We start from the raw sequence: 24,159 nt of genomic DNA, 5'->3' as shown, positions 1-24,159 counted from the left end.
ATCAGGCTAAACGGGATCATCCAAGGAACACATTGTACAAGTATTGATTTGATTTGCGTCACGGGTCATGAGTTATTAACCAAAATGTAAAACACGCAATAACTGACCACATGGTGGCGCTGTTGGTATCATGTTTTAATATGTTCAGCATTTCAACATGAGACACAAGAGCTGAATGTTTCAATGTTTGAATGATTTCTGTCACTGAAAGTTTGCAGAAGTAGAAAGCTTGTAAAAAAAAATATACAGAAGAATAATAAACAAAGATTTGAAGAACAAAAGTGTGAATGCTTCACTAATTATAGTGAATACAAAAAGATCAACTGAAGGAGCGTCTGACTCCCAGCAGTAATCTTGATATAATGTACTTTTAGTTTTACTGCAATACTTTAACTACATCACTCTCATAATACTTATGTACTTTTACTGTAGTAGCATTTTTCATGCAGGACTTTTACTTGTAGTTGAGTACTTTTACATATCTGTATTGGTACTTGTACTGCAGTAAAGTATCTGATTACTTCTAAACCAGGACTGGAGAGATATTTTTCCACTTCCGGTTAATGCAGTGTTAGCGAGTACAGGTTTTATTTTGAAGTTGGTCATCGGAAGTGTAACGTGTGATTTCGTACCCTTGATGTTTCGGTGTCGGCGGCGACTGTCGGAGCCGCAAAGTTTGTCGAGTTTCTCCGCGTAACGTCGCTGTTCTCAGCCGGCAGCTGTTGTTAACAGCTGTTGAAATTTAGTTTTTGTCTTGTTTGAAGTAGTTTTTATAAACTACAGGAGGACCTTCCTCGCTTTTACCAGCCGTTTTTTCTAAAGGAAGCGGCTGACAGAGACCGTGACTTTAACAGACGGGAAGCTAACCGAGCTAACTGCTAATCTGCCTGTGACAGCGCCGAAACTTGTTCGCAGCACCTTTTTCTGTTATTCTGCTTCTTTTTTTGTGAGCTTTTCGTTTTTTGTTTTATCGAATCTCACTGACCGAAACTTCCAAACTTTTAATTCAGCTTAAACGAAAATGGAGCCCGAAAGTAGCAGCTAGCAGTCAGCCGTTAAAAGTTTCCGCTTTCTAAAAAAGTTCGCCCCACGGTTTCCGCCTGAGCCAGCTCTCGTTTATCTCTCCGGGGAGTTTTATCAGTCCGCCAGGATGCCCGGAGACTCCACCGTCAACTTTAACCTCCTTCACCGGACCTGTAAGCTGGTGGTGCTGCTCTGCTTCCTCCACATCTCCGTCACCGTCGTCTTCTACGTCCGCTCTCTGGACATCCGCTTCGCTTTCGTCCAGAACCAGCAGTCGCACGAACACACGGCCACACAGTCACACCGGCCCGGAGACACCGGAGACACCGGCCTCACCGGGGAGTCCGAGCCCAAGGCGGCCGAGAGCAAGACGGAGGGAGCGGCGGAGGTCCAGCCGGAGGCGAAGGCAGAGGAACCGGGGGGAAAGGCAGAGGAGCCGGGGGAGAAGGTAGAGGAACCGGAGAAGGCGGCAGAGGAACCGCAGAAGGAGGCAGAGGAACCGGGGAAGAAGCTAGAAAAATGCCCTGAAACATCACCGCTGCTGGGTAAGACTCGGTCTCTGGTGGCAGGTTGTCAGAGGGATGAAAAAGGCTTCTTTTTTAAAACTTCAACGATTGGTCGATTAATCAATTAGTTGATAGAAAGGAAATTAATTGACAACAACGTTGATAATCGACTAAAGGGACAGTATGTACTTTCCCGCAGTAGAAGGTCTAAAACCGACCAGACCTGTTTTATATTGTGTTGAGTTCTTGAATTATCTCAAATGTTTCCATCAATGTTCAAACCCAGAACCCTGCGGTGTTAATCAGGTGACGTCATGTCAGGCGTCATGTCTCCACATGTATCAGTGTTTATTGTCCAGCTGAAGCTGCTTTAAAGTCACTTTTTATCTAGTTTTAAGCCACATTTGTACGACTTTTTAGATCTTTGTGGTTTTTTAACTGTCTTTTAACCCGATGAAGGATTTTAGTCATCGGACGTCTGGATCTTTAGATCTGAAGGAATCCTGATCAGGAGAAGAACTCCCATGATCCCGCGCTGCTTCACGACCTCATCAAACTTCATCTTGTGTTGTTTTGATTGAGAGACCGCCTGCGGCGGAAATGACACACTGTGCGGTTAATCGGTTGGGTAATTTCTAAAACAAACAGGTCTGATGGTTCATAAACGTGATCATTTGCTGCATTAGGATACTGTAGTGAACGTTTCTCACCATTTCCTGATGACGTCTGATAGATCAAACAAACAGTCGATTAATCGATAATGAAAATCGTTTGTCGTAGTCCTGTTTCTAACTACCAGCACGACACTGAGTTTATATTGATCCATTTTAAAGATTTTGGGACGTTAAAGTAAATATTCACAGTGGGAGAGGAGGACTGTAAATCAGCTGTGATTGAAGATGTTATCAGCTGAGGTGTTACAGTCCAGAGTCCAGAGTGTAACCGTGACAGGAGGAGGTCTGGGTGTAGTTTCAGTAGCACCTTTTGAATACCTGAGTTAAAGGAACACAAACATGGCCGATCATTTCTTTAATTCAACAAAATACAGCAACATTTCCAAACAAAATATCATCTAAAGGCAGAAAAGTTTCAGGAAATATAACTATGGTGATAATCTAACTATCAATACTGATCAATAATCTGTGAAAATGTCTCCAAACATCAGGTGTCAGTTTCTCTAAAGTCTCAGTTTTGCATTTTTCATTTGGCAACATTTAATATACAAAACAATCGATTAATTAAAAAAAAATCATCATAAAATTAAAGTGATTATGAATCAATAGTTAGTAATCATCAGTCAGCCTGGATATCAACAGCTATTTAGATCATTGCTAATATCATTTTTTAAAGCAAATTTACCAAATGTGACTGTCTGTTTCCTCCAGATGTGAAGATTTGCTGGTTTTCATATTTTTCTGTGTTTATAAACTGAATATTTTTGGGTTTTGGGTCGTTGGACGGACAGAAAAACCGAGCGGAGGACTGGAAATCAGTATTAAGATGTTTAAGATGCTGTCAGGTGAAAACTCCCTGACACTAAAGGAGTGTCAATGTAAAGAATACCTGCATACAAAACACACCTGTTCTACCTGTTTGACGAGGCTCTAGTGTTTGTTCTGTCAGTGTGTTATTTACTCTTAACCTGAAGCTGCGGTTTGGAGTTTAGTTAAAGTCCAAATTACATTAAGAAATGTTCTTTCAGCCGAAAATCAAATGAATTTAAATACATTAATTGTTATTATTACTGCATTTTGTTATTATATTTTGTTACTGTTATTAAAATTAAGAAAAAAGGAAATATCAGAAATACTCCTTTTTGTTTTCTGTGTTTGATTTAAAGCAGATGGAGGGGCGTGTAGGTGTCTGTTTGATTGACAGCAGATGGAGGGGCGTGTAGGTGTCTGTGTTTGACAGCAGATGGAGGGGCGTGTAGGTGTCTGTTTGATTGACAGCAGATGGAGGGGCGTGTAGGTGTCTGTGTTTGACAGCAGATGGAGGGGCGTGTAGGTGTCTGTGTTTGACAGCAGATGGAGGGGCGTGTAGGTGTCTGTGTTTGATTGACAGCAGATGGAGGGGCGTGTAGGTGTCTGTGTTTGACAGCAGATGGAGGGGCGTGTAGGTGTCTGTGTTTGATTGACAGCAGATGGAGGGGCGTGTAGGTGTCTGTGTCTGTTTGATTGACAGCAGATGGAGGGGCGTGTAGGTGTCTGTGTTTGATTGACAGCAGATGGAGGGGCGTGTAGGTGTCTGTTTGATTGACAGCAGATGGAGGGGCGTGTAGGTGTCTGTTTGATTGACAGCAGATGGAGGGGCGTGTAGGTGTCTGTGTTTGATTGACAGCAGATGGAGGGGCGTGTAGGTGTCTGTGTTTGATTGACAGCAGATGGAGGGGCGTGTAGGTGTCTGTGTTTGACAGCAGATGGAGGGGCGTGTAGGTGCCTGTTTGATTGACAGCAGATGGAGGGGCGTGTAGGTGTCTGTGTTTGACAGCAGATGGAGGGGCGTGTAGGTGCCTGTTTGATTGACAGCAGATGGAGGGGCGTGTAGGTGTCTGTGTTTGATTGACAGCACATGGAGGGGCGTGTAGGTGTCTGTGTTTGATTGACAGCAGATGGAGGGGCGTGTAGGTGTCTGTGTTTGACAGCAGATGGAGGGATGTGTAGGTGTCTGTGTTTGATTGACAGCAGATGGAGGGGCGTGTCTGTGTCTGACAGCAGATGGAGGGGCGTGTAGGTGTCTGTGTTTGATTGACAGCAGATGGAGGGGCGTGTAGGTGTCTGTGTTTGATTGACAGCAGATGGAGGGGCGTGTAGGTGTCTGTGTTTGATTGACAGCAGATGGAGGGGCGTGTAGGTGTCTGTGTTTGATTGACAGCAGATGGAGGGGTGTGTAGGTGTCTGTGTTTAACAGCAGATGTGACTATGTAGACGTGTATTCTCTGTAATTATGTAAACTCGGGGGCGCCATCATGAAACCAACAAATATAAAATATAAATCTCTGTTTTGGTTTCTGATTTTCGTCTCAGCGTTGAACACAGGAAGTGATTTACAGAGCAGATACAACACGTTGCTCAGTGAACATGAAGGTTTCTATATGAACTTCCTGCTGACAGATGCAGCAAAGCTCTGCACTATATAAGAGGAAGAAGAAGAAGAGATCACTGAACACAGATGAGACTCTGCTAATTATGGTTATAAACATAAATAAACCATTTTGCAGGGCTGTAGCTACTGATCATTGTCATTATTGATTAACCGATTAGTTGTTTGGTCTATAAAACGTCAGAAAATGGTGAAAACTGTCCATCAGTGTTTCCTAAAGACGACTCGTCTTCAGTTTACTGTCATAGAGAACAGAGAAACCAGAACATGTTCACAGTTAAGAGGCTGGAATCAGAATGTGGATTTAGTTCTACGACCTCGTTTAGGATCCGTTAGATTTGTTGTTTTTTTTTTTTAAGAATTGTGATTCAGATTCAAGCTGAGACATGTTGAACCGGTCAGTTCTCTCTGGTGGACTTCAGAGCCAGTTTACTGAAGCAGCCCTGCAGTCCTGTATTTAATCAGAGTCCCTCCCAGTCTAAAACCAGTTCCTCTGTTTAACACCCGGACGTACCTGCAAGCAGGATTTATGACACATCACAGCTAGCAAAGAGCCAATCACGGTCCAGCATGCGTCACAAACACTGAGGATGAACTTCACAGTGACGGAGGAAACATCTGGAGTTTTACATGATGGTTTATAATAATTCACATCGTTGTTCAGAGTGTTTTTATGTCTCCAGAGGACCTTTAGAGAGGAACTGAGAAATGGTTTAAACACTGATGGTATGAAACCTGCTGCTGGTTTCTAACTGGTCCAACTGGAAGTGAAAGAGTTACCATGCTGTCAGGCTGGTTTCTGTGGCACTGAGTGTTTCTGGGTGTTTTCCACACGTTGAATAACTGAACCAATCAGAGCGTCGGTAGAAGCTACTCCTCCTCCTCCTCCTCCTCCTCCTCCTGCAGCTGTGATCCACGTCCTCCTATCAGCTGCTGTAGTTCAGTGCGTGTGTGTGGGGGGGGGGGGGGCAATGCTGCCATCTGATTGGCTGTTTCCGTGGTATCTGTAGGAAGAAGCAGCAGCTGACGGTGTTACGAGTGTTTCGGGAGTCAGACTGTAGGAACCCAGATGTTTCTCATCTGTCCGGCTCTGCTGAGTTTATATGTAGAAACACACTTTATAGAACCAATCAATACCCAGATCAATACCCAGATCAATACCCAGATCAATACCCATCCTCCTGTAGACTGTACACGTTGTGATACCTCAGCTTGTTTTTATTGCTGCTCTGTGAGTCATTGAGCTGCTGAATCCTCTGTGTTATTTTTAGTCGTGTCACTATAAACACGGTAACACGGAGCGACTTCTTGTGTCTAAATGACCTAAATACATAACTGGTGAAGGAAACGGCGTGACGCAGAGAGCGACTGCTTCCTGCTCCGAGCTCTCAGCTCAGGACTGAAACACAGTGAAGTCGATCCAGCGTGTCTGCCGTCCAGCTCGCTGTTTCCTCTACGACTCCGGCGCCGCCGCAGCGCCACGTCTTTTCTTTAATGGCAGAAATATAAACGCCAAGTATCCGTTCATTCGGAAATCAATAATCAATAAGCGTTTGGGAACCTTTGTGTCGTTGCCGGGGAAACCCTCGTCTCTGTAGGGTAGAAACACTGCAGCGCCATCGATCCCTCAGCTGACAGTCAGCAGCCAATCAGAGTTTAGTTTGAGTTTGATGAACAGCAGCATATAAACACGAGTCTTACAGGTGAAACATGACATCATGGTTTTATTATAACTGCAGTAATCTGACAGCAGATACGACCTGTCAGTTAAATAAACAAATCAATATGTTTGATTACATTCCTGAAGGTGTAAAACTATTGATCAGTGTAGAGGTGAGAATCATCACATGATTTGATTGATCACTACACATGAAAACTTTCTCGTCAATGAAGACGAGCAGTCGGATAAATCTGAACTTTTTATGTATAAAGTGCTTTTAAACATCAAACTACAGCAGTGATTAATAGAAAAAGCTGCACATTGTGTGTGTGTGTGTGTGTGTGTGTGTGTGTGTGTGTGTGTGTGTGTGTGTGTGTGTGTGTGTGTGATCCTCTTCAGTACATGAACATGATAAATGTGTGATGGTTACTGGACCGGCCGTTCGTCTCATCGAGCTCGTTATTGAGTCGTCAGCTGTGTTTTATGTAGATGAGCTGCAGGTTAACGGCGGCGTGCAGCGGTTGGCCGTCTGGGAGCCGTGATGTCATCAACATCACGTTATTATCTAATGTTTAGGTAATCGTCCTCCTCGCCATGAATCTGAGAATCGTTCCACACATCTGGATCAGTGTGAGGTATTGATCTGATGTGAACAACACTGAGGTGGAGAATGTGACTCCTGATCCTCTGCAGAGACGACGTCTCACTCTGCTGAGGTCGCTGGAACCACAGAAACACTCAGAGTGCACAGTGGTGATACAGAGTGGAGCCTCTTCACTACAGAGGATCTCTGATTGATTCACAATGAAGGTTAATCAATAACGGCTGATAAGAAGTCAAAGTGTTGATGAGAAGCTTCTCTGTTCCCATCAGTGACGCACACACATTACACACACACATTACACACTACACACACTACACACACTACACACTACACACACACTACACACTATACACTACACACACTACACACTATACACACACTACACACACATTACACACACACACACACTACACACACTACACACACTACACACACACTACACACACACACTACACACACACTACACACACACTACACACACACTACACACATTACACACACACACTACACACACACTACACACACACTACACACTATACACACATTACACACACACTACACACTACACACACTACACACACACTACACACATTACACACACACACTACACACACTACACATTACACACACACTACACACACACTACACACTACACACACACTACACACACACTACACACACATTACACACACACTACACACACTACACACACACTACACACTATACACACACACTACACACACACTACACACACATTACACACACATTACACACACACTACACACTACACACTACACACACACTACACACTATACACACACACTACACACACACTACACACACATTACACACACATTACACACACACTACACACTACACACATTACACACACACTACACACACACTACACACTACACACACACTACACACACACTACACACACATTACACACACACTACACACACTACACACACACTACACACTATACACACACACTACACACACACTACACACACATTACACACACATTACACACACACTACACACTACACACACTACACACACATTACACACACACTACACACACATTACACACACACTACACACTACACACACACTACACACACTACACACTATACACACACACTACACACTATACACACACACTACACACACACTACACACTACACACACTACACACTATACACACACACACTATACACACACACTACACACTATACACACACACTACACACTACACACACACACACTACACACTATACACTACACACTACACACACACACTACACACTATACACACACACTACACACTATACACACACTACACACTACACACTATACACACACTACACACTATACACACACACTACACACTATACACACAAACTACACACACACTACACACTATACACACACACTACACACTATACACACACACTACACACTACACACTATACACACACACACACTACACACTATACACACTATACACACTACACACACACTACACACTATACACACTATACACACTACACACTACACACTATACACACTATACACACTACACACTACACACTACACACTTACACACTACACACACACTACACACTACACACTACACACTACACACACACTATACACACTATACACTATACACACTATACACACTATACACACTATTACACTACACACTATACACACTATACACACTACACACTATACACTATACACACTATACACACTATACACACTACACACACACTACACACTATACACACTATACACACTATACACACTACACACTATACACTATACACACTATACACACTACACACTACACACTATACACACACTACACACTACACACTATACACACACTACACACTATACACACACACTACACACTATACACACAAACTACACACACACTACACACTATACACACACACTACACACTATACACACACACTACACACTACACACTATACACACACACACACTACACACTATACACACTATACACACTACACACACTATACACACTATACACACTATACACACTATACACACTACACACTACACACTATACACACTACACACACACTACACACACTACACACTACACACTACACACTACACACACACTATACACACTATACACTATACACACTATACACACTACACACTACACACACACTACACACTATACACACTATACACACTATACACACTACACACTATACACTATACACACTATACACACTATACACACTACACACTACACACTATACACACTATACACACTATACACACTACACACACACTACACACTATACACACTATACACACTATACACACTACACACTATACACTATACACACTATACACACTATACACACACTACACACTATACACACTATACACACTATACACACTACACACTATACACACTACACACTATACACTATACACACTATACACACTATACACACACTACACACTATACACACTACACACTATACACTATACACACTCTACACACTATACACACACTACACACTATACACACTATACACACTATACACACTACACACACACTACACACTATACACACTATACACACTATACACACTACACACTACACACTATACACACTATACACACTACACACTATACACACTATACACACTACACACACACTACACACTATACACACTATACACACTACACACTATACACTATACACACTATACACACTACACACTATACACACTATACACACTACACACTATACACACTACACACTATACACACTATACACACTACACACACACTACACACTATACACACTATACACACTATACACACTACACACTACACACTATACACACTATACACACTACACACTATACACACTACACACTATACACACTATACACACTACACACTATACACACTACACACTACACACACTACACACTACACACTACACACTATACACACTATACACACTACACATTACACACTATACACACACACTACACACACTACACACTATACACACTACACACACACTACACACTATACACTACACACACTACACACACACTACACACTATACACTACACACACTACACACTACACACACACTACACACTACACACTATACACACACACTACACACACTACACACACTACACACACACACTACACACACTACACACACACACTACACACACTACACACACTACACACACTACACACTACACACTATACACACACACTACACACTACACACTACACACTATACACACTACACACACTACACACTATACACACACACTACACACTATACACTACACACACTATACACTACACACTACACACTATACACTACACACACACTACACACTATACACACTATACACACTATACACTACACACACTATACACTACACACTACACACTATACACACTACACACACACTACACAGTATACACTACACACTACACACACACTACACAGTATACACTACACACTACACACTACACACACTATACACTACACACTACACACACTACACACTACACACACACACTACACACACTACACACACACACTACACACACTACACACACTACACACACTACACACACACACTACACACACTACACACACACACTACACACACACACACACACTATACACACTACACACTATACACACACACGTCTCTGGTGAACGTGTGTGTGTGTGTTAAATGTGTTAAATGTGTTAAATGTGTTTGTGAAGTTTTAGCAGCAGACGTGAAGTCGAGTCGTCTGTTTGTCTGACTTTGATCCTGCTGGATGTTTCCTCAGCTGTGACCCCCCCCCCTCCTCCTCCTCCTCCTCCTCCTCCTCCTGCCCCCCCCCCCCCCACCCCCCCACCCCCGGTGTCGTCTGAGTGGTGTTTAATGAACCCTGGAGTATATAGTTGTCTCTTCAGCAGTGAATCTGTTCTATAAACGTGTTTGGATTCTTTTCTAAAGATAAACGTGTCTCTGTCTGCAGAGAGAAGCAGGAAGTCTGCAGAGCGCTGAGACATGAAACAAAGGTCTGCAGCAGGAAGGGTTGCAGTTTAGTGGTTTGTGTGAGGCAGCGGGCTGCCGGGGGGCTGCAGGGTTACTTCATGTGTTTGTTGCTGGAAACATGTGCTGACGAGTTTAAAAACGACTCAATTAAACATCAGTTATCACGCTCAGAACGATGAAACGGGGTCAAACCTGAACCTGAACCTCCCGGCGGCGTCGTTTCCTCTGAAGTCTGCGTGTTTGTGCTGAACTGACACGTCACTGAACAGGCAGAGATCCGCCGGACTTCAGAGTCGCTGAGAGCTCCGACGGCAGTGAACGCACCACACGTGGTCGCAGACATGAATGTGAGCTGTTTCAGCAACAACTGCGGCAGATGTGTGTGTGTCGTGTGTGTGTTTTGTCGGGATGGAAAAGTACCAGCTTCAGTAAATGTGTGTCTGTGTGTTAACGAGCTGGTTGGACTCTTTCTGCTCCAACATATTTGTCTGATTACACACTGACGGAGGAAAAACTGTCTGCTGCTGGAAGAACTCACGTCTGCTGCCCTGCTGCTTGTAATTATAATCCCTCATATCCCTAAATAGTCACATCCCATCCTTAATTAGACTGTGACCTGTTTTAGACGTCCAGAGAGAGAATGAAGCTGTTCAGCTGATCGGCCCCGATCAATCTCATATACAAGTTACACACACACACACACACACACACACACACACACAGGCGTTCTTACAACATAGAAAATCAGTATCGGTGCTTCTCTATTGATCACGGGTCACAATTGTGGGTGATGTTTGATTGTCGTGCCTCTGGTTTCAGTGGGTCCCCTGCGGGTGGAGTTTAACACTCCTGTCAGCCTGGAGCAGATTAAGAAGGACAACCCCAACCTGCAGCCGGGCGGACGCTCCAGACCGAAAGACTGCGTGGCGCTGCAGAAGGTCGCCATCATCATCCCCTTCCGCAAACGAGACGAACACCTCAAGTACTGGCTGTACTACCTGCACCCCATCCTGCAGAGGCAGCAGCTCGACTACGGAGTCTACGTCATCAACCAGGTAACGCCACCCCCCGCCTCTACCTGTGTGATGTCACTGTGATGTCAGCAGGAAGCCTGAACACAAACTGACGTGATAATAAAACAGTCATAAAAGTCGTCGTACTATCAGTGAGGCAGCTTGCAGTTGAGCTGATGTTAGAGATTTAATAACTAGACGTCAGACAGGAAACACTGACAGGTGTCTTTATGTCCAGATGCTGTAAATATGAATGAAAACATGTTTATTTATGTTATTTATCTCATTGATATGCACTTGTTTAATTGCAGCTCAGTGTGAGAGTCTCTACTGGTCGGCTAGTTTCTGCTCTGCTCTGTGTGTTTGGCGGGGGGGCGGGGCTTAGCTTCTCCTCCACACACACACACACACACACACACACACACACACACGGAGCAGAGCAGAGACAGCTGCAGGGAAACGCTGTGCAGCTGTTTGATAACCTGGTTTTACAGAACTACAGGCTGAACTACAACCCTCACCTGTGGTTGGCCTGGACGTGTGTCAGTCAGGAAACAGGCAGCCAATCAGAAGAGAGCATAAAACAGGCTGAGTGAGACGGAGGAGCAGCATCCTTCTCTCTCACACCTGTAACCACGAGCTGTTTCACCACAAGACACGCTCACGTTTGTAAATATTAAAGTGAGAGACGTACGGAACTGATTGATTGATTGATTGATTGATTGATTGATTGATTGATTGACTGACTGACTGACTGTTTCACACTGAGTGTGTTGTAGAGTGTGTAGTGTGTATAGTGTGTGTGTAGTGTGTGTGTGTATAGTGTGTGTGTGGTGTGTGTTGTTTTCTGGTCTCGGTCTTCCAGACGTCTTGAAAGGTTCCAGTTTGTGTTGTCGGTTGATCTCTGAGGTCGGAGGTCAGAGGTCAGAGGTCAGAGATCTGCTGCTGCAGGAGACGTCTGAAGTCAATCACAGCTTCATGTTGTGCTCCGTGTGCTCCACTAACATGCTCACACTGAGCAGCAGCAGCAGCTGAGGATCATGGGTACTGTAGTATTTAGAGCTACTGACAGGAAGTCAGCTGTCTGACCTGGAACACGGTTTCTGTCTCCTGACGGCACAGCAGCAGGCGTGAGGAGACGTCAGCGTCTTATAAAGTTCATTATTATTATTATTATTATTATTATTATTATTATTATTATTATTATTATTATTATGATGCTGGTAATTCGGCTTCTTTCTGCTGTTTTTCTTCTTCTACTGTTTTTCTCTTTGCTACTAACAGAAAGCAGCTGCTCAGCTCAGTGTGAATGTATTTCTGGTTACGGAGGAGAATCTAAACGTGCTGCCTGAGTGAAAGCTGATATCAGCTGACTGATGATTGTTATGATCAGCTGTTCACATCTTTCACTAACACACGTCCTGCTGTTTGTCGTGTGAACTCACACTTCCTGTTTTAATCTGCACGAGCTCAACCGGCGACTGAACTCTGGTCAGTTTGTCCAATAAAGTTTTATTCAAACAAGATGATGTTAATAAAAGCAGACAGATCAGATTCAACATCACTACAGGTCATATCAGCAGCCATGTTGGAAACCCAACACAGCATTGATCGATCAGCTGATCGATCAGCAGATCGATCAGCTGATTGATCAGATGTTGATACGTTAAACTGAAGCTGATTGTAAAGTCAAAGGAGATAAAGATGTCCAGAGTCTGTCTGGCTTCAGCAGGTTTCCCTCCCAGTTTGACCAGTAATCATTAGATATTGATTAAAAATACCAACACACAGCAGCGTTCACAAACACTAGTGAAACCAATATCAAATAATTACAGTCACTTAGAAGTAGTTTCCCTCTGAGGATCAATAAAGTGATCAATCTCTCTGATCCCAGTAACACTGAGGTGTTGTTTCGCCTCTGCATCAGGACACTGTGTGTTGTTATTATTATTATTATTATTATTATTATTATTATTATTATTATTAGTGTCATCAGGTTTGAAATAAGAAGTTGAGCCTCAGCATGTTCAGGCTCTTTAACTCTTCTTCTTCTTCTTCTTCTTCTTCTTCTTCTTCTTCTTCTTCAGCTGATTCTTCTTCTTCTTCTTCTTCTTCTTCAGCTGATTCTGTTTGTTTGTGACTGACGTGTGTTTCTTCTCTCTCCTGTCTGTGTCCTTCCTTCCTCCTGTATTTCACCCTCCTCCTCCTCCTCCTCCTCCTCCTCCTCCTCCTCCTCCTCCCTCTGCATGTCAGGCATTTCTGACCAATGGCTGTGGTCGCTGGAGCCGCTGAGACACGCCTCCCTGCTTGGTCTCAGCCAATAGCTGCTTCATGTTGGCTGAGGGGGGTCACTCTGGTAATACGGGCTTCTTTCTATCTGCTTCTACTGTTTTCTTTTTTCTCCCAGCAGAAAGCAGCACAGTGTGGATACATGTTATATATGATATATATGCTGATATGACTCCGCTGCTTTGTGTCAAACTCTTTGTGCATTTTTAACACAACAAAGAAGAAAGCAGGAGTTTATTTTTCCCACGGCAGCTGAAGACGTCTCACCTGTTCAGGTACACGCTCTGAGTTTATTGAAGGAGAACCTGATGAATCAGAAACATGTCGAGGCGGCAGCGCTGTCAGCCCCGCGGCTCGTAAACACAACACATCACACCTGAGAGCTCCTCACAGGTGTTGGTTGCCAAGCAACCTGTGGTCTGTTTACAGCTCCGTGCAGTGCAGCCAGCTGGCTGTCATGGAAACCTGACGAGGAGTTGTGATGCGTCACAGACCTCCGATCAGTGCACACACCTGACTGCAGCTTCACTGACAAACCACGCACACACACCTGAGCTGTGAGGCGTTCAGGGACTCTGACACGTGAAGACCAGGTCCAGTAGCGTCTCACTGACTCACAGATGTGCGACAGACACACCTGCAGACTGCAGGAGAGCAGAACTACTACTTTGTGTTAGTTTGAGTTGAACTTGCATCAGTCCGCTGTTCCTCTCTCTGTCTGCAGTCTTTGTTCTGCACATGCTCACATGTAACCTGTGTTCTCCAGGAGAAATTAACCAGGAAACCAGGCGTCTCTGATCCTCTGATAACACACAGCAGGTTAATAAATTAGCTGACAAATAAACACTGATGGTCATTAACGTTTTCCAGAGAATATAATAAAGATAAATGTTGTAGACTTTGGTCGGAGTGAGTGTTGTCATGTCAACAGAAACAAATTTCAGTAACTCAAACCGTACCTGCATCAGGAGAACTTCAGTACTGTCTCTGTTGGAGAGCTAGCTTAGCTCCCAGTTAGCTTGAATTAAAGGACAAGTTCACAGTGTTTCCAGTGTGTTTTAACAGTCAGGTTCCCAAATGAACTCAACAGTTAGGAGTGGTTGAGGCCTTCGCGCAAGTTGCCAAACACAGTCGTCAAAGCAACGGGCATAAATTCCTTACAGCCGCTGTTACGCAACATCTAGCTGAGCAGATGGTTCCATTCAGTGCTGCCCAGGAGGAAAACCTGCTTCTCACACTGCTGTCCTGTAAACGCACCACGCAGTAAAGGCATCGGTCAGAAGTGAGCTCCAGAATGTCGACTACTTCTCTGCCTCAACTGATATGTCAACATGACTCCTTTATATGAGACGCAGAGGCTGTAAGGAGCACACAGTACGCTCTCTCACAGCTGGCTGACGAGCTCCAAAACCCCCAGAACAGCCTCATACTGGTCAGATATATAAAAGTTAGTCTATTAGCTTTATTATAGGCAAGTTTATTAATCACCAAACTGTAGTTCACATCCAATAAGATACTTTTGATTTAGGCTACATTCAAGTTCATCACCAAACGCCTCCCAAAGCATCTAATGGCAGTTAGATTATTATTAATTTCAATGTAGCCTATATTGTTATTTTGTTAATTACTAAATAGATAAAGGCTCATTTCAGTTCAGTAATTTAACGGCTAATACTGCGTTACGAGAGGGAGCACCAATCAGAAGATGGTGGACAGAGTCTTGGACCGGCGACACCAGCATCTAATCACCAGCTGGCAGGACATCGCCGTCGCTGAGTCTGTGAACGCCGCCTTCAAACCTGCGTCTGAGTTTATGGATCTGCTGTCTGGTGAAAACGATGTTAGCATCACATCAGTCAAACCCGTCCCGAAACTCCTGACTGGAGATGTTCTGGAACCATCAGACGAGGACGAACATCAAGACAAGACAAAATACGCACTCATGGAAGAGATGCAGGACGGACGGTGTGCTGCTAATGCATCAGTGGTTGGAGACAAAGAGTCCTCTGTGCAAGCGATGGCTACCTGCAGCAAAGAAGACGACTCTCGGAGACCTGCTGATGTCACTGGCTGGAGCAGCTACCTGCCAGAGGAGCCCGTAGTCTCCAACGCAGATCCACTCGCCTGGTGGTGCAACAACCACAGTAGATCTCCTCTGCTCTCTAAAGTCGCCTGCAGGTACATGTGCATTTGTGCCACATTCACACCATCAGAGATGATTTTTAGTCCTGACAGGAACATTGTTAGTCCTCTCTGATCCTCTCTGAAACCACATGAGGTCAACATGTTGGTTTCTCTGACAAATAGAGGCTATCCTTCTTACTTCATTAAGACTGTGTTCTGTTGTGATTTGCACTTAAAAGAATTAGCCTGAAAATGTTGTATTTATTTTTGTTGGACAGTCTATATCTAGCCTTAAACAAGTGTTTAATTCTTTTTAAAACCGTCATCTTTGTCATGTAAAAAGCAACAAAATACATAATAGCCCAACAGTAAAGCTTATTTATGTAACACTTAAATCAGGAGAAATTGCACTAAGAAGAAATGTCTCAAGATATTTATTTTCTTGGCAAAACAAAAAACACAACAAGGCTAAGGCTATCTAGCTAAGTCGCCACCATCAAACTACGGGTCAGAAAGTAAACAGAACTAATAATGAAAGATAACTCCTCTGGAAGCTACTCACACATGAACATGGATTTCTAGATTCAGCAACCAGAACACACTAACAGGGAGCGTCTATATGCTGGGAAACAGGTGGAAACAATCATTAGACTATGAAGGTATTGGCTTCCCAACACTGTGGGCAGAGGAGAAAGAGAGCATCCTGGATAGCTCCATAGCTGCTCTCTGCAGCAGGATCAGCACCTCGGAGAGCGCTGCGGTGCACAGTCGTGACAGTTATCACATACACCACATACACCACATACACCTCATACACCACATACACCACATACACCTCATACACCTCATACACCTCATACACCTCATACACCACATACACCACATACACCTCATACACCACATACACCACATACAGCTCATACACCTCATACACCACATACACAGCTTACACCTCATACACCACATACACCTCATACACCACATACACCACATACACCTCATACATCTCATACACCTCATACACAGCTTACACCTCATACACCACATACACCTCATACACCACATACACCTCATACACCACATACACCTCATACACCTCATACACCACATACACCACATACATCTCATACACCTCATACACCACATACACCTCACACACCTCACACACCTCATACACCTCATACACCTCATACACCTCATACACCACATACACCTCATACACCTCACACACCACATACACCTCACACACCTCACACACCACATACACCTCACACACCTCACACACCTCATACACCACATACACCTCATACACGACATACACCTCACACACCACATACACCTCACACACCTCATACACCTCATACACCTCATACACCACATACACCTCACACACCTCACACACCTCACACACCTCATACACCTCATACACCTCATACACCTCATACACCACATACACCACATACACCTCACACACCTCACACACCTCACACACCTCATACACCTCATACACCTCACACACCACATACACGACATACACCTCACACACCTCATACACCTCATACACCTCATACACCACATACACCTCACACACCTCACACACCTCACACACCTCATACACCTCATACACCTCACACACCACATACACCTCACACACCTCACACACCACATACACCTCACACACCTCACACACCTCATACACCACATACACCTCATACACGACATACACCTCACACACCACATACACCTCACACACCTCACACACCTCACACACCTCATACACCTCATACACCACATACACCTCACACACCTCACACACCTCACACACCTCATACACCTCATACACCTCATACACCACATACACCTCACACACCTCACACACCTCACACACCTCATACACCTCATACACCTCATACACCTCATACACCACACACACCTCACACACCTCACACACCACATACACCTCACACACCTCACACACCTCATACACCTCATACACCTCATACACCACATACACCTCATACACCTCATACACGACATACACCTCATACACCACATACACCTCATACACCACATACACGACATACACCTCATACACCTCATACACCACATACACCTCATACACGACATACACCTCATACACCTCACACACCTCACACACCTCACACACCACATACACCTCACACACCTTATACACCTCATACACGACACCACATACACCTCATACACGACATACACCTCACACACCACATACACCTCATACACCTCATACACCTCACACACCTCATACACCTCACACACCTCATACACCTCATACACGACATACACCTCATACACCACATACACCACATACACCTCATACACCACATACACCTCATACACCTCATACACCACATACACCTCATACACCTCACACACCACATACACCACATACACCTCATACACCTCACACACCTCATACACCTCATACACCACATACACCTCATACACCTCATACACCTCATACACCACATACACCTCATACACCTCATACACCTCACACACCTCACACACCTCATACACCACATACACCTCATACACCTCACACACCTCACACACCTCATACACCTCATACACCACATACACCTCATACACCACATACACCTCATACACCTCACACACCTCATACACCTCATACACCACATACACCTCATACACCTCATACACCACATACACCTCACACACCTCATACACCTCATACACCTCATACACCTCATACACCACATACACCTCACACACTGTATTTGATATGTATGTATTGTATTTATGTATTTAATATTTATCTGTATAGGGTAAACTTTTATTTATCTTTATAGCATCCAAATGATTCAAAATCAACCTAAAAGCTGATATGTCAGTGTTGTGTTCACTACTTGTTTCTGATGGAAACTTTGGTTACTGCACGTTTGAATATGACTCTTTATACTGAAGGTATGTAACAGTTTGACTATAAAGAGGACAAAGTGTTTGTAATGTTTCATGTCTTTTAACCTGAAGGTGAAGTAAGTGTGAGCAGGTGCTGACTTCAGGTGTGTTTGTGTTTGAATCAGGACGGAGAACAGATATTTAACCGAGCCAAGCTGCTGAACGTGGGCTACACCGAGGCTCTGAAGGAGTACGACTACGAGTGTTTCATCTTCAGTGACGTCGACCTGATCCCCATGGACGACCGCAACACCTACAAGTGTTTCAGCCAGCCGCGACACCTGTCTGTGTCCATGGACAAGTTCGGCTTCAGGTGAGACCACACCTGTTATTGCTGTTTCATCTGGACTGAGGCTCAAACAAACCCTCCAGATATGTTTCAAGACATAAAAATACTCAGCATTGAATAATAATGTGTGTCTTATGTGGTCTTTCCACAAAAAAGTGTAACCTGGTTAGAAACTCTGCTCCGTTTCCCTCGTTAAAAACTCCAGAGTCTCTAAATATTGTTGATTTCTAAAGTTTTCCTGCAGGACATGCAGATGGATTTGAGAAGTTGACATTTGGAGTAAAGAAGGAGAAGAAGAAGTGAAATCCTGCTACTATAGTTTGTTTACGTAGCCTCTGGAGCCGGAGGAAGCTTCCTGAAAGCTGACCAATCAGAACAGAGCGGGCTCATCAGGAGGCGGGGCCTTAAAGAGACAGGAGCTAAAACGGCCTGTTAGAGACAGAGGCTGAACTGAGGGGCTGCATAAAGGACCAGTAGAAGATCAATAAGGAGTTTTTATTCCAGTAGAGCCCCAGAATATAAATATAGAGCTGGAGATGAGCAGAATATGAGTCCTTTATAGACAGACAGAGCAGGAGAAGTAAAAGACTGTGTGTGTGTGTGTGTGTATGTGTGTGTGTGTGTGTGTGTGTGTGTGTGTGTGCATGTGTGCGTGTGTGTGTGTGTGTGTGTGTTGTGGTTCAGTGTATAAGGTTGAGTCAGTTGAAGCTGGGTGTGTGACAGACTGGAGGAAACACTGATGTTGTCTCATCACCTGCTGTTATCAGCTGTTCACACAGACTGCAGTCAAGCTAACACTGCGTTCACATCACAGGCCTTAAAGTCCCAGTCCAGCTTTAATCCTGCGTCCCCGTGTTCATCCTTCCTTTATCTCTTGTTCAATGTCAAATATACGTCCAGAAACCAGTATCCCAGTATTTCTACATCAAAGTCGTGTCTTCTGTCTTCCTGTAAAACGGTTTCAGATGTTTAATGATTCATGCTGAACTCTGTAAGCCCCGCCCACGTTTTAGCAGTCCAATCAAATGTGAAGGATCTGATTTAATCCCTTACTGGACAAATACTGGGTTTCACTGGGAGATACTTGTGTTGATGGTTCAGATTCATCTGAAACGTGAGCAGCATTCATTCAAGAACAACAACCAGTTCTTCCAGTTTGTCTCGATTACAAGTTAAAGGTCCAACAGATGTGTGTGTGGTTGCCGTCCTCCATGTTTGTTGTTGTTGGGCTGTGAGATGACGACAGGCGACCTGCAGAGTCTGATGTGAGTTCTGACGGCGGCCGCACAGCCAGAGATCAGATATCAATAACATCTGATATGAAAACATCAGAAGAAGAAGAGACGTCTGCGTCGCTTCATCCTGTTGCACATTTAGAAACAATCTGAACATATTTTAGCTTGTTAATCATGTGACAGGAAATGTTCCCGCATGCAGCCTGTTACGCTGACAGTGATGATGATGATGATGATGATGATGTTGATGTCACCATGTTGGGTGGATCCACTGTGGCTTCAAGTTCACTTCCTGTCGTTGTGGGACGGAGTGGGAGCGTCCCAGCACACACACACACACTTCTCCTCCTCACACCGCTTCATATCCGAAGCCTAGTGTATCCCACAATGCACCACAGCGTATTGCGCAACATGTGACAGATACACAGTGAGGGATGAACCCAGTGTGTTCAGGAAATCAGGAAGTGCTGACAGAGACACCACAGAGGAAGAGATCTGCTCTCAAACGCCGCCATCTGCCAGGCTCCTCACTTCCTGTTTCCTGTACACACACTCACACGTACGCACACGCACACACTCACACATGCATGCGCGCACACACACACATACGCACACACACTCACACATATGCACACGCACACACTCACACATGCATGCGCGCACACACACACATACACACACACACTCACACATATGCACACGCACACACACACACATACGCACACATGCACACACACTCACACATATGCACACGCACACACACACGCACACACTCACACGTACGCACACACTCACACATGCATGCGCGCACACACACACATACGCAAACATGCACACACACTCACACATATGCACACGCACACACACACACACACACACTCACACATATGCACACGCACACACACACGCACACACACACACACTCACACATACGCACGTGCGCGCACACACACACACACACACACAGTAAGTTGAAGTTTGTCCTTCACGTCCTGTTGTTCAGTCAGACCTGCTGGTCAGCTGATGCTGGTCAGCTGATGCTGATGCTGGTCAGCTGATGCTGATGCTGGTCAGCTGATGCTGGTCAGCTGATACTGGTCAGCTGATGCTGATGCTGGTCAGCTGATGAACTTGAGAGCAAACAGCTGAAGCAGAGATATGATTGGCTGCTGGAGGAGACAGTTTGACCAATCAGAAACGTTTGTCTTGTTTTCGTAAACATGTCCAGCAGGTTTCACTGCGTCGTCTTCAGATTCTCTCACATACAGGAAGTTCCTGTCTGCTCTCATATTGATCACAGAACAGAAAGGTGATCAGGGTGTATTGATGACGTGTGTCTGTGTCTGCAGGTTACCGTATAATCAGTATTTTGGAGGCGTTTCCTCGATGAGTAAAGAACAGTACCTGAAGATCAACGGCTTCCCCAACAACTACTGGGGCTGGGGAGGAGAGGACGACGACATCTACAACAGGTACACGCCTCCCCGTCGCCATGACAACAGTCACATGTCACACATGAAACTCACAAATGTAACATAAAGACATCAAACACCGACGATCTGGTTTAATCAGTTTATAAAACATCAGAGTGTCACATGACATCATCAAAACCCAAAATATTCACTTTACTACGATCAATGATCAACTAATCAATCAATCAATTCATCGTTGCAGCTGTAAACAGTAAACAACTCATTGATCGTTCTGCTGCCAAACTGATCAAAGATTACATTTAATGATCCAAACATCATAAAAACAAGATGATATATGATTGATTGATTGATTGATTGATTGATTGATTACTGTCAGGTCAGTGACAAAACGACCAACAGTTTAAAAACAATAGATGTATTGATGATGACAGTAATCTATAGATGTATTGATGATGACGGTAATCTATAGATGTATTGATGATGACGGTAATCTATAGATGTATTGATGACAGTAATCTATAGATGTATTGATGACAGTAATCTATAGATGTATTGATGATGACAGTAATCTATAGATGTATTGATGATGACAGTAATCTATAGATGTATTGATGACAGTAATCTATAGATGTATTGATGACAGTAATCTATAGATGTATTGATGATGACAGTAATCTATAGATGTATTGATGACAGTAATCTATAGATGTATTGATGATGACAGTAATCTATAGATGTATTGATGATGACGTCTCCTGAGTTTAGAAACTATTTGTTTTATTTAATCGTTCTTTAATCAGGCAGCTTCACTGATCTGTTGTCACCAGTCAGAAACAACAACAACAACAACAACAACAACAGTCATAGAAACATCAGATATTAAAGTTTGAGGACTGTTTTGATTCCATCTGGAAGCTGCAGACGTGTTAATCAGCTGTTCAGTCTGTGACTGACGGAGCGTCCTGGTGATCCAGCACACGACCTTCTCTCAGTTTCACTAAACTAGTGAATAAACATGGAGGACAGCGGATCACTTGATCACATGATCACATGATCACATGATCACAGAGCTGAAGAATCTCAGACCAATGAGAGAACAGTATCTGATGGGTCACATGATGCAGAGTGTGATCATGTGACCTCCTCGATATCACAGCTGCTTCTGTTCAGATGAAGATAAAACTCATCATCAGTCAGGTTATTGATCAGAGTCAGTCAGGTTATTGATCAGAGTCAGTCAGGTTATTGATCAGAGTCAGTCAGGTTATTGATCAGAGTCAGTCAGGTTATTGATCAGAGTCAGTCAGGTTATTGATCAGAATCAGTCAGGTTATTGATCAGAATCAGTCAGGTTATTGATCAGAGTCAGTCAGGTTATTGATCAGAGTCAGTCAGGTTATTGATCAGAGTCATTTCTGTTCATCTGAATCACTTTAATCTGCTGCTTGACTGAAGGACACCATTATATCAGCTGGTGTTACTGGTTAGACTGGGCAGCAGCAGTCTGACGTCATCAATGAACTAACGAGCTGCTGCAGTAGTAGTAATACTACTACTACTAATAATAATAATAACAATAATAATGTTAATAATAATAATGTTAATAATAATAATGTTAATACTAATGTTAATAATAATAATAACAATAATAATAATAATAATGTTAATAATAATAATGTTAATAATAATAATAATAATAACAATAATAATAATAACAATAATAATAATAATAATAATAATAACAATAATAATAATAACAATAATAATAATAATAATGTTAATAATAATAATAACAATAATAATAATAATGTTAATAATAATAATAA

The 24,159-nt window shown here is 43.5% G+C and overlaps 1 protein-coding gene across 1 annotated transcript in view; it reads left to right on the top strand.

The window, feature by feature from the left end:
* The first annotated feature begins 611 nt into the window (after positions 1–611).
* b4galt1l (DP-Gal:betaGlcNAc beta 1,4- galactosyltransferase, polypeptide 1, like) overlaps positions 612–24,159 on the top strand; it is a 26,281-nt gene continuing 2,733 nt past the window's right edge. Inside the window, exons 1-4 of the mRNA XM_067598245.1 lie at positions 612–1,568; positions 11,809–12,044; positions 19,502–19,689; positions 22,250–22,372. Of these exons, the coding sequence (XP_067454346.1) occupies positions 1,151–1,568; positions 11,809–12,044; positions 19,502–19,689; positions 22,250–22,372 (965 nt within the window). The 5' untranslated portion in view covers positions 612–1,150. The remainder of the gene's footprint in view (positions 1,569–11,808; positions 12,045–19,501; positions 19,690–22,249; positions 22,373–24,159) is intronic.

The sequence above is a fragment of the Thunnus thynnus genome, chromosome 9 (assembly GCF_963924715.1).
Source record: "Thunnus thynnus chromosome 9, fThuThy2.1, whole genome shotgun sequence".
Taxonomy (NCBI): domain Eukaryota; kingdom Metazoa; phylum Chordata; class Actinopteri; order Scombriformes; family Scombridae; genus Thunnus; species Thunnus thynnus.
This window is presented reverse-complemented; position numbering and strand designations above follow the sequence as displayed.